General features: G+C 38.6%; 1 protein-coding gene across 1 annotated transcript in view; it reads right to left on the bottom strand.

The window, feature by feature from the left end:
- Positions 1–1,275: 1,275 nt before the first annotated feature.
- Positions 1,276–12,024, bottom strand: part of LOC124616280 (armadillo repeat-containing protein gudu) — a 209,134-nt gene continuing 198,385 nt past the window's right edge. The window contains exon 11 of the mRNA XM_047144582.1: positions 1,276–2,088. Coding sequence (XP_047000538.1) covers positions 1,963–2,088 — 126 coding nt within the window. The 3' untranslated portion in view covers positions 1,276–1,962. The remainder of the gene's footprint in view (positions 2,089–12,024) is intronic.

The following is a 12,024-nucleotide window of genomic DNA, read 5'->3' as shown; positions in this document are numbered from 1 at the left end:
AAAATCGACGGGTGCTATTAGTCACCTCTCTGACTGAATTTCAGTAGGAACTCTGTTAGTGTGTAACATTCAGAAGTAAGAAGTAAATGACAGAAAAGTAAAAAGTCTTGATGTGAGAAGAGGTTGTAAACATAGTGAAAAGTACTGATGGTCGCAAAAAACAAAAGACAAGAATAATTTAACAAGAACCTGGACAAAAGACAATAATAATGTAACAGGTACCTGTATTCCTTTAATATAAAATGATAAATGGTGAATTCTGGAAAAGAATTACTGAAGACTTAAAATGAAAATCAATAAAATAGTACACAGGTGGACATGAAAGAACATCCAGGAATCCACAAATGCAGTTTTGACAAGTGGTATTGAACCCAAGATGAAATCATGAAGACAAATTAAAGAAGCACGATATGACAAACAGTAATTATTAAAATAATGTGTACTTAGATGCAGTTATTTCAGTTTGAATGTTTCCTATATTGTAAGATCATGAATGTTATGCCATTGCGAGAACAAGTGTTAATATTAGCTGGAATAAGCGCAGTGACATATTTTTATAACAATCAAAACCAACTGTGACCATACATTGGTCATATTCAGATTCTATAGGTTATAAGTGGTGTTCAGAGAACACAGTGTTGTCATATTAATCTAGGGACAAACACCAAGAACCAAATGCCATCCCTGACCCATAGCATCTGAATATTATATATAACCAAAGCGTAGTTATGATTGTTGTTATATTATGTGGTGGTGTCTAAAATAGAAAGGAGCATACAAAAATGTGTTTCACATCGCTAATTGGGTATGGGTTTATTGACAGTGTATCACTAGAAAAAACAGTGGTAAAAGCATGAGTGCCATAGAGGACAGTTTGATGGGTCACAGGTTGAAAACTATAGATGACACCAGAATAAACTCAGTAAAAGTAAGACTTAGTGTGGCAGATAGAGTAAACATGTGAGTGAAATATAGTTCTTTAGCTGAACAAACAAATATTATTTCAACAACTGTTAACCAGACAGCAGATGATGTGAAAATTAGAACTAAAAATATTTTCACCTGCAGAATAATATAACTAACTGTTGCACAAGGGAATTTTCTTGGGTATCTCTCATCTGATATATTAACAAACAAGTAAAATAGGGAAGTCTTCATATGATTTTTACATGCATCCTGAAGTAGTAGCTGATGACAAAGATATACTTTTAGATTCTGACTTGTGGAGTATACATAGCAGGCTGGTAGGAAGGAAGGACATTTAGTAACTATTACTATTATTATCATTATTATTATTATTATTACACCAAATACATAATTATTAAAACAATATATTTGCAATTTCTCAAAGCTGCTGAGCACCAAATGTGTAAGAATGACTTTTAGAATTTAAATGTCTTTTCAAAACTAATGTCATTAATGACAAAGAACTAGCTTCGTTTCCTTGCCCACTATTAAGAATTACACTGTATGGTTAGTATAAATATTTTCATTCCTGAATTTTCATACTTGAATTTTATGTTATTGAATTTTTGTGTTACTAAGTCTTGAAAATGTTAGGAGTTTTTCAGTGACCCTTTCTCACTGTTACAGATGTCCAATTGAATAGCACACAAGTATATAAAGATGGACAAAAACATTGTCAAATACTTTACACATCACTTCAAGTCAATAGTTTTCCCTGTATCTTCTTATTTTTCTTGCTTCTTGGAAGTATCTGAAAGTTTGCAGGAAACGAGTGGCTGTGAATGTCTTTTGCCTTAAAGATGCAGAATTTTCTGTACATTGATTGTTTAAAAGTGTACAAAATTACTGCATGTATCATAAAACCTAAGACTATACAAAAATATATGACAGTTTTTAAATAGTACTCAGTGAAATCTTGCTATATGTCTGAATCATACTAGTACATTCAGTAAATTTTTATGTTCAGATTTTCAGATATTATTGTCTCTAATTGATTCAAAATGGAACTTCATTGTTCTTAAACTTTTCTGCAGAAAGCGCTAGTTTTCTAATGTTGCTTAGGCATCCAGCAGAAGCTTCCTGTAGTTTTTCATCACTTGATCCTATGGTCTCCAAGAGATACTGAAAATGTAAGAATACTGCATTACTGATGCGATATGGTAAACAGATAAGTAATTCTTTATTTGAGGGTAACATTTGATAAAAACAAAAAATTAGTTATAAAAGTGAACAATATTGTTGACATTATTGTGTAGGTTGCCACAGCCAGACCATTTGACATAAAAGACCATGACATGGTACAATACTCAGAAAATGTTTACCAATATAGTAAACACCTTTGTAACCCAATAAAAAATGATATGCTGTGATTGAATGCTATGCATGTAGTGCAGAGCTTGACTTGGCTGAAAATTACCATCATAACAACGTCTTTGTGAATAGAATTTATCTTGTAGAACTGATATATACAAATGTAACTCTTCCCAAATGCTTGTGGCTAAGACATGTCGCAGGATAAGGCCTGAAGTGAATGCTACCATATCTGACATCATTTGAAGGAAAGGCTAGTCTCTTCACTCAGTGATGGCATGTGGTGGCAACACATGTCACAGTATAAGGCCTGAAGTGAATGCTACCATATCTGACATCATTTGAAGGAAAGGCTAGTCTCTTCACTCAGTGATGGCATGTGGTGGCAACATGGAGTCATGTATGTTACTTCCATTACATATTATTAATGAAGTAATTTTGTATCACATTTGTGGTATACAGGAACCTGATGATGATCTGTGAATTGAAAGTGGTTGTCCAGTCAAGAAGTTTTATCAGGAGTTCTTGGTGGTAAATCATGACATTCATAAAATACTCTCTACAAAAACTACACACTGTGAAGTAATTATCTGAATGGGATGCAAATTAACAGTTATGATGTAATGTGCAGACAAATAATGACAACAAATCAGAAAAACTGGATGATTTGTTCTAGAGAAAGAGTTTCACAAATTGAGCAAGTCTATAATGCGTTGGTCCACCTCTGGCCCTTATACAAGCAGTTATTTGGCTTTGCATGTATTGATAAGAGTTGCTGGGAAACCTCCTGAGGAACATCACATCAAATTCTGTCCAATCCATACATTAGAACATTGAAATATTGAGCTGGAGGCCCTGCCCATAATTCTCCAAATGTTCCAATTGTGGAGAAATCTGATGACCTCACTTGCCAAGGTAGGGTTGGGCAATCACAAAAACAAACAGTAGAAATGCTCGTCATATACAGGTGGACATTATTTTGCTGAAATGTAAGCCCAGGACAGTTTGCCATGAAGGTCAACAAAACTGGGCATAGAATATCATCGACATACCAGTATGCTGTAAGGGTTCCATGGATGACAACCAAACAGGTCCTGCTATGAAAAGGAATGGCATCCCAGGCTGTCACTCCTGGTTATCAGGCCATATGGTGGGCGACAGTCAGGTTGGTACCCCACCTCTGTCCGGGGCATCTGCAGACATGTCTTTGGCCTGGAATCTCATTGACTCGAACAGAACTGTCTTTAGTGATGAGTCCTGCTTCAAACTGAGCCTTGAAGGCCAGTGAAGATGATGTCTGGAGATGCCCCAGACAGTGGTGGGATACCAGCCTGACTGTCATCCACCATACAGCCCAACAACCAGAAGTGATGGTGTGGGATGCTACTTCCTTTCACAACAGGACCTCTTTGGTTATCATTCACAGCATCTTTACAGCACAGTGGTATGTCAAAGATATTCTAGACCCTGTTTTGTTACCCTTCATTGCAAGACATCCTGGGCTTACATTTCAGCAAGGTAATGCATGCCTGCATACAGTGAGGGTTTTTGCTGCTTGTCTTCGTACTTGTCAAACCCTACTTTGCCCAGCAGGGTCACTGGATCTCTCACCAACTGAGAACATTTGGAGCATTATGGTCAGAGCTTTACAATTAGCTCAGGATTCTGATGACATAGTACATCAATTGGACAGAATTCACAACTATCCCTTTGGAGGACATACAAATCTTTCGATAATTGCTCGCGTAAGTGCCAGAGGTGGACCAACATGTTACTGACTTGCTCAGTTTGTGAAGATTTCTCTCTTGAACAAAACATTCAATTTTTCTGGAATTGTAATCATTTGTCTGTCTGTACATGTACATCACCTCTACCGATTTCCATCTCATATGGATAATTCCTTCATGGTGTGCTGCTTTTTTTGTTTTAGAGTGTATTTGCTTCTTTAAAAATATAATTTTTACTTTGAGTGATGGAATTGAAACATTGTAAAGCTAATATTGTTCACAAGTTTACCAGTGAAGATATTACTAAGAGAGGGTAAAACTAAGTGCTGACATATAGCCCATTTTCAGCACCAAGTCACTGTTATTGAGGAGCAACAAGGAGGCAACTGAGTTTAATTTTCCCCTCTTGTACATGGAACACTGTTAACTGTGTCTTATGCTCTTACTGCACAGCATACTGCATGGAGATATACAGTTTAAGCTTGATAGTGGCATGCCATCTGGTGAACACAAGCTATGTGGTCCTGATTCTTCCCTCTTGTCAGTGAAATTTTGATGTTGAAATATAAATGGTCTCTGGATGTGGGCCAGTTACTTCTAAATCAGCCACATCACTATGATTAAGGAATCCCATCTTGTAATATGACAAGCCTCTGAGGTATGCCCAAAAGTGCATGTGTGAGTGCAGTCTGCTTGGTTGAGAAGGAAGTGTGGCAATGGATGCTGGCTTTTGATGGGCAGACCCCATGTATAACAGAAATGAGGACACAACTGAGACAAGATACTGCTGATGATGAGAGCTGGTCATGTATCAGTTGCTGATAGGCAAACAGAGAGGCTGACCAAGGCAGAAGAGCAGGAGACAGTCAACAACAACTAGAAATGACCAGCACGATCGTAGTCTGCACACTGACCGTGTGCCTGGGCTGGCAAGACCATGAGAATGAGAAGAGTATGAAATCATAAATTCTATAATAGTGTGATATACTGATGAAAAGGTCTCAGAGAGATGAAGAAAATGAGGCTAGACACCAAATTATAGCTTTATTGATTCGTGAGTTATAGAATATTAAAAACAGATAAAATCCCATAAATTTAAGGATATATGAATTTGCTAATAAGAGTGGCAGGGACATGACCAATAGATCAAATTAAAGATGAACTAATATAATGGAAGGAAACATTCCACGTGGGAAAAATTATATATAAAAACAAAGATGAGGTGACTTACCGAACAAAAGCGCTGGCAGGTCGATAGACACACAAACAAACACAAACATACACACAAAATTCAAGCTTTCGCAACAAACTGTTGCCTCATCAGGAAAGAGGGAAGGAGAGGGGAAGACGAAAGGAAGTGGGTTTTAAGGGAGAGGGTAAGGAGTCATTCCAATCCCGGGAGCGGAAAGACTTACCTTAGGGGGAAAAAAGGACAGGTATACACTCGCACACACGCACATATCCATCCACACATACAGACACAAGCAGACAAATATGTCTGCTTGTGTCTGTATGTGTGGATGGATATGTGCGTGTGTGCGAGTGTATACCTGTCCTTTTTTCCCCCTAAGGTAAGTCTTTCCGCTCCCGGGATTGGAATGACTCCTTACCCTCTCCCTTAAAACCCACTTCCTTTCGTCTTCCCCTCTCCTTCCCTCTTTCCTGATGAGGCAACAGTTTGTTGCGAAAGCTTGAATTTTGTGTGTATGTTTGTGTTTGTTTGTGTGTCTATCGACCTGCCAGCGCTTTTGTTCGGTAAGTCACCTCATCTTTGTTTTTATATATAAAGATGAACTAAAGTAGAATAAGAATCCAGTTGCAGAATTGCTGATTATTAAATATTTTTAGACACATGTAATTAATTTGCTTGGTATCATAACCTTTAGTATTTGTTTATAAAATGATAGATTCTGTGAAATAGGATGACAATATAGAGTTGGTGAGAGAACTTACTGTTACTTACTAGAATGATTCAAACTGAGGCAATATTTTAAAGTCCAAGGTAGATGGAGGAAAATAAAGTAAAAAGAAAAAGGCATAATATTCCTCCCTCCCTTTAGCCTACAGATCACAGGCTGTAGAGGTGATGCTGAAATGTATTCCTCCCTCTCTGTAGCCTACAGATCACAAGCTGTAGAAGTGATGCTGAAACATATACCCTCTTTAAGAGTCAGTTACAACAGACAAGACATGTTTCAAGTTCAGAAAAAGGTGCAAAAGTAGGAAAAATTATGAATGAATACAAAGCAATCCGTAATGCTTTATTTTAACTATGGATGAGGTATAATGGAAAGAACAGCAAGTAAACAATTAACTTCTAATATTCCAAAACAACATTTGCTTTGTGTGCGATAATGAGGCAAGATCATGGGGAAAGACTGTGAATACAAGAAACAGTTACTGTTACTGAAATTGCTGTGAGTAGTCTGTAGGCAGTGACAAAGAAACAGTTTTTTTAAAAAACTGTAATTGTGCAATAATTGAGCACGCACTTAACAAGAAGTATTATTTTTCACAATACCTGGGAAGTTGTGGAAAGAAATGTGTCTGAGAAGTGAGATGTGGTTGAACAAAGAAAGACAGGAGAATGCTGCTCATGCTTAACAGAGTAAGAGTAGTAAAGATGGATGAAAGAGTAGGAAAAGAAGTTGAATGGAGGGAAAGGGAATAATTTAATGGGAGGCAAGTCAGGCAGACTGAAGCTGCACATGGAGATGAAGTGAAAGGGAAGAAGAAGTAGGAGTTCTGCACACTTATGTTTCTATGAGTCAGATCTAGGCTATTTTTACAAACCTATTCTTCTCACCTATTTTACCCTCAATGATTCCATAAAATATTATTTTAGCTCTGAAAGTCACATATTTGTAATTCACAATTTGATGATCTGTTGATGCAATGAGAATTCTATAGATCATTTGCATAACAATAATGATATGCAACAGACCAGTTAGAGGCTATAAACGTATGTCAATAGGCAGCATTCGTCTATGAATAAATACCAGAAATAATTCATATTTAGGCATGGGTAAATGCTGCCCATGTACAGATGAATATTTTACATATTGAGAAATACTAAAGTGTAGGGACAGCAAACGTGTTTTATTCTTGTAGACTAAATAGGATGTTTTGGAAAGGAAGGGAGAGACATATGCTAAAGGTGATGGTCTAAGCCATTCTTAAAAATGATACCTTAATTTGCTGCCCTTCCCATTCATGTCAATACCAAATAGTCACTGCAGTGACAAGCTGGGTGCTTTTGAACATTTGTGTGTTTTTTCAGTATGAATACCATATATGTAGATAATTATAGAAAGGATAGTTGCTCAAAAACTCATTAAATATTTATTTTATTGTTTCTGTTATAGAATTTCTATTAATGTAATTGCAAAGAGGTGTATCTGAGAAACTATTTTATAAAAAGCAAATATTTATTTAATGATTTCCCTTCAGAGCAGTACATACAATCACATTTCAACATATGTCTGTTTCCTCTTGAACAAGCTTCAAGTTTCCAAGAGCAAAATCCTGTAATTGTAATGAGGAGGTTAGAAATAAGGCATGCTTTTAGCTGATTTATAAATATAAGTTTTCTGTCTCCAAGTAACGAACATCTAACTGAAAATTCTGATAATTTACTTGTCTTTGATTCAACAACAGCTTTAAAAGAAATGGAGGTAATTTTTTTGTCAAGCATAATCATGAAAATAATTATCCCTTTAAATATAATGTATTATTTACATGCTGCATGAGAATCACTAGCTGAAAGAAGGAAGATTAAAGTCTAATGTCCCATTAACAATGATGCCACTAGAGATGGAGCACACGCTCAGGTCAGGGAAGGGTGGAGAACGAACTGGGCTGTGTACTTTCAGAGGAATGATCATGGCTTTTGCTTTGAATGATTTAGAGATCTCACAAAAAACCTAAATATGGATAGCTGGACAGGGATTTGAACTACTGTCCTTCTGAATGCAAGTCCAGTGTGCTAAAGATTGTTCCACCTCACTCGATCTCTAACTGAAAGTACCAATATTGCATCTGCAATTCAATTTCCAAATGGCTGAATACCTTCATCCAGACATGAAGGTCACTTACAGAACAAGAACAAACAATGAAAAATCCAGGATGGCATGTAACAATACTATGAAAAGGATAGTTGCTACTCACTGTATAGTGGAAATGCTGAGTTGCAGAAAGGCACAACAAAAAGACTCACAAAATAAGCTTTCAACCAACAAGGCCTTTGTCAAAAATAGACAACAGACAGATAGACAAGTAAGGAAGAGGCTGGGGTTGGGGGAGGGGGGGGGGGGAGCAGGGGGAGGGGAAGGGATAGCAGGGTAGGGGTGGGGGGCTGTAAAGTGCTACTGGGGAGGGTGCAGGGATGAGGTGGAGAGAGGGTAGGACAGCTAGGTGCAGAGGTGCAGTCAGGAGATTAGACAGAGGGGAGGGGGGAGAGAGAGAGAGAGAGAGAGAGAGAGAGAGAGAGAGAGAGAGAGAGAGAGAGAGAGAGAGAGAGAGAGAGGGGGGGGGGGGGTAGCAAACAAGGAGAGGAGTATAAAGACTGTGTGCATTGATGGAATAGAGGGCTGTGTAGTGCTGGAATGGGAACAGGGAAGAGGCTAGATGGGTGATGACAATGATTAACAAAGGGTGAGGCCAGGAGGGTTACAGGAATCTAGGATAATTGCAGGGAGAGTTCCCACCTGTGCAATTCAGAAAAGTTGGTGTTGGTGGGAAGGATCCATATGCACAGGCTGTGAAGCAGTCATTGAAATGAAGAATGTCATGCTGGGTGACATGCTTAGCAACAGGTGGTACAGTTGTTTCTTGGCCACAGTTTGTCAGTGGCCATTCATACGGACAGACAGCTTGTTCGTTGTCATGCCCACATAGGATGCAGCACAGTGGTTGCAGCTTAGCTTGTAGATCATATGGCTGGTTTCACAGGTGGCCCTGCCTTTGGTGGGATGGATAGGTGATGTTTGTGACCAGACTGGAGTAGGTGATGGTGGGAGGATGTATGGGACAGGTCTTGCATCTATGTCTATTACAGCCATATGAACCATGAGGTAAGAGGTTGGGGCCAGGGATTGTGTAGGGATGGGAGAGTATATTGCGCAGGTTCGTTGGACAGTGAAATACCACTGTGGGAGGGGTGGGAAGGATAGGGGCAGGGCATTTCTCATTTCAGGGCATTATGAGAAGTAGTCGAAATCTTGGCAGGGAATGTAATTCAGTTGCTTCAGTCTTAGGAATGTCCCTCTGTGGCTGGATGGTGAGACCTTGGGAGGTGGTGGTTGACTGGAAAGATAAGGAACAGGACATTTGTTTTTGTACAAGGTTGGGAGGATAATTACGGTCTGTAAAGGCGTCAGTGAGTACCGCTCGTTGCTGCAGATGCAATGGCCACAGGTGACTAGGTTGCATGAAAGGAACTTCTTGGTATGGATTGAGTGGCAGCTGTTGAAGTGGACATATTGCTGGCGGTTAGTATGTTTGATAAGGACAGAGTTACTGATGTAGCCATCTTTCAGGTGGAGGTAGACAGCTAGGAATGTGGCTTGTTATGTTGAGTAGGAGCAGGTGAAGTGATTGGGGGAGAAGTTGTTGAGGTTCTGGAAACTTATGCTCATATTGGTTCTGTGTCTCTTCAGCTGATGCTGCAAAGGGTACAGCCTTACAGCAAGCACCACAGACTTCTTGGCAGTAAGTGCACAGTAATGGCTCTGCACAAAGACAGCCATCCAATTACTTTTTTACCTGTGTCAGCACACCAGGCACAAAATGTTTTTGGGATGGATGCTTTTTCATCTTTTGATTTTAAATTAGTAGACATCATCAATATTATATCATTTTTGTAGAATTTAATGATATTGATTCACTATGCGCCAGATTTTCAGATGGACATTTACTAGGCTTAGGGTGCCCAAATAATTATGTAACTAACATTCAGCAAAAACTGTGGCTCTCTGTGTTTAATTATGTTATTTATTAATATTTTTACCTCTATTGGAGAACTTTATTTGACAATAATGTGCAATCCACATTTTAATAAAAAAAGGATTATCAAATGCAGAGTACCATCACACGGGGTGATTTCGGACAGTTTTGTCATTATGTTGATTGTAACTTTCGTATATATTGTTAGATGAAATTGATTGTTATGGAAGTGGTAGGGTATATGTGTAATGAATAAAATATCCCAGAACCAGAAAGAGTATGTGTAGGTATATTTATCTGAGGCAGTTAAATATAGTGTCCGAAGTCACCCCATTGATTGGGGTGATTTCGGACACATGTGTTTTTTAAATCTCTGTCCAAAGTTACAGTATATAGAAGGCAAATTCGGACAGTTACTGCCTTTTTAAAATATTTTACATGCTTTTTATTTGATTTTGGTGACATTTTACACATGTTAAGGTAGCCCTTTGTTACAAATAAGTGATATGGAATGATATAATGAATTTTATATATTACAGATAAGTGTTTATTATGCAAGAATTTAATTAAAAATATTTTACAGTTCTTAACTGTAATATTAGAAACAGATAAACAAACAAAGTAATTTAACTAAAAGGTCAAAATAATTTTTCTCACTCATCATTCTAAATTAAGTTGCAAACACTTTAAATAAACAATTATCTGCGAGTCTAAAGCACATATTCTTGAAAAATGAACATTCCTCTCTTCTCAACTGCTGTGGGAAGTATTCTCGAAATTTGCAATTTTTGTATTGTGTCTTCGTTGGGGACATTAGGAAACACAAATATGTTTTTACTGTTCTCGTGTGGGCACAAGAATTTCGCACTTATTTCCGTAGCACCAACATTTGTGGCCACTCCAACATACTGCCTTGTTTGCACCGAGCGAGATGGCGTAGTGACTAGTGCACTGGACTTGCATTCAGGAGGATGATGGTTCAATCCCGCATCCAGCCATCCTGATTTAGGTTTTCTGTGATTTCCCTAAATCGCTCCAGGCAAATGCCAGGATGATTTCTTTGAAAGGGCATGGCCGACTTCCTTCCCCATCCTTCGTTAATCCGATGAGACCGATGACCTCGCTGTCTGGTCTCCATCCCCAAACAACCCGACCCCCAACGGCCTTGTTTGCTCCTTGTTTCCACATTTATATTTGTACTCTGCAACAAGAAAAGCCTCTTCTTTCAGCAGTAAAACTTCATTGGATGACGTGTCGTTTTCACTTTCACTACTGCTAGAGGCACTGTCACTTGTTTCAGCACTGTTTCTGTTTCCTTGAAAATCTCGGCCAGTGATTGATTTTCCAGGTTGAACGTCTAGTCTGCGGCAGCAGCGGGAGCTACCAAGCTTATTTGGAGGATAGAGAATTTCTTTGAGTATTTCTTCAAAAGTGGAAGACCATGCGTCTGCATTGCTTTGCTGGCTCTCCTCATTATCAGGCAATTTTCGTAAGGCATAATCTGGATCAAAAGGGATTAGGCCTGTGGTGCAAAATCCACCCTTTATGTTTTCCTTGGAGTTTGCTGAAATCTTAGTCAGTGTCTGCTTCAGAAGAGATGGGAAGGCATCCTTGGAAATGGTCCCATGAGTGTGTTTCTTCCAATCAGTTAATATAGCTCGCCATGCTGTTTCATTGGCCTGACGAAGCTTACATCGAGCAGTTGGAGGAGGTGCGTGCTATTGGGGGAAGGAGAATGAATGAAATATTGTTCCGCTCACACTCTTCAATAACACGTAAAGAGACGTGACTGGATAAGTTGTCTCCAATCATGACTGTTGGCCCATTTTTCCTCTTCAAATAGGGCAAAGCGATTGTAAAGAACCAGTCTTCAAATACTGGCAGGTCAAACCATCCACTTTTGTTGCTATTGAAATGGATTCCTTGTGGTCCACCTTCTTGCCATGTGTCTCACAAGTGCTCTGATTTGTAAAGGACGTATGGAAGAAGCAGTTTACCATCAGCACTAGCTGCCATCATTATTGAGACATTAGATTTTGATGAGTCCATCACTTTTTCAGCATGCTTACTCCCTCGT

The sequence above is a fragment of the Schistocerca americana genome, chromosome 5 (assembly GCF_021461395.2).
Source record: "Schistocerca americana isolate TAMUIC-IGC-003095 chromosome 5, iqSchAmer2.1, whole genome shotgun sequence".
In the NCBI taxonomy this organism is placed as follows: Eukaryota; Metazoa; Arthropoda; class Insecta; order Orthoptera; family Acrididae; genus Schistocerca; species Schistocerca americana.
Note: the sequence above shows the minus strand (reverse complement) of the source record. Positions and strands in the feature narration are given on the sequence as shown.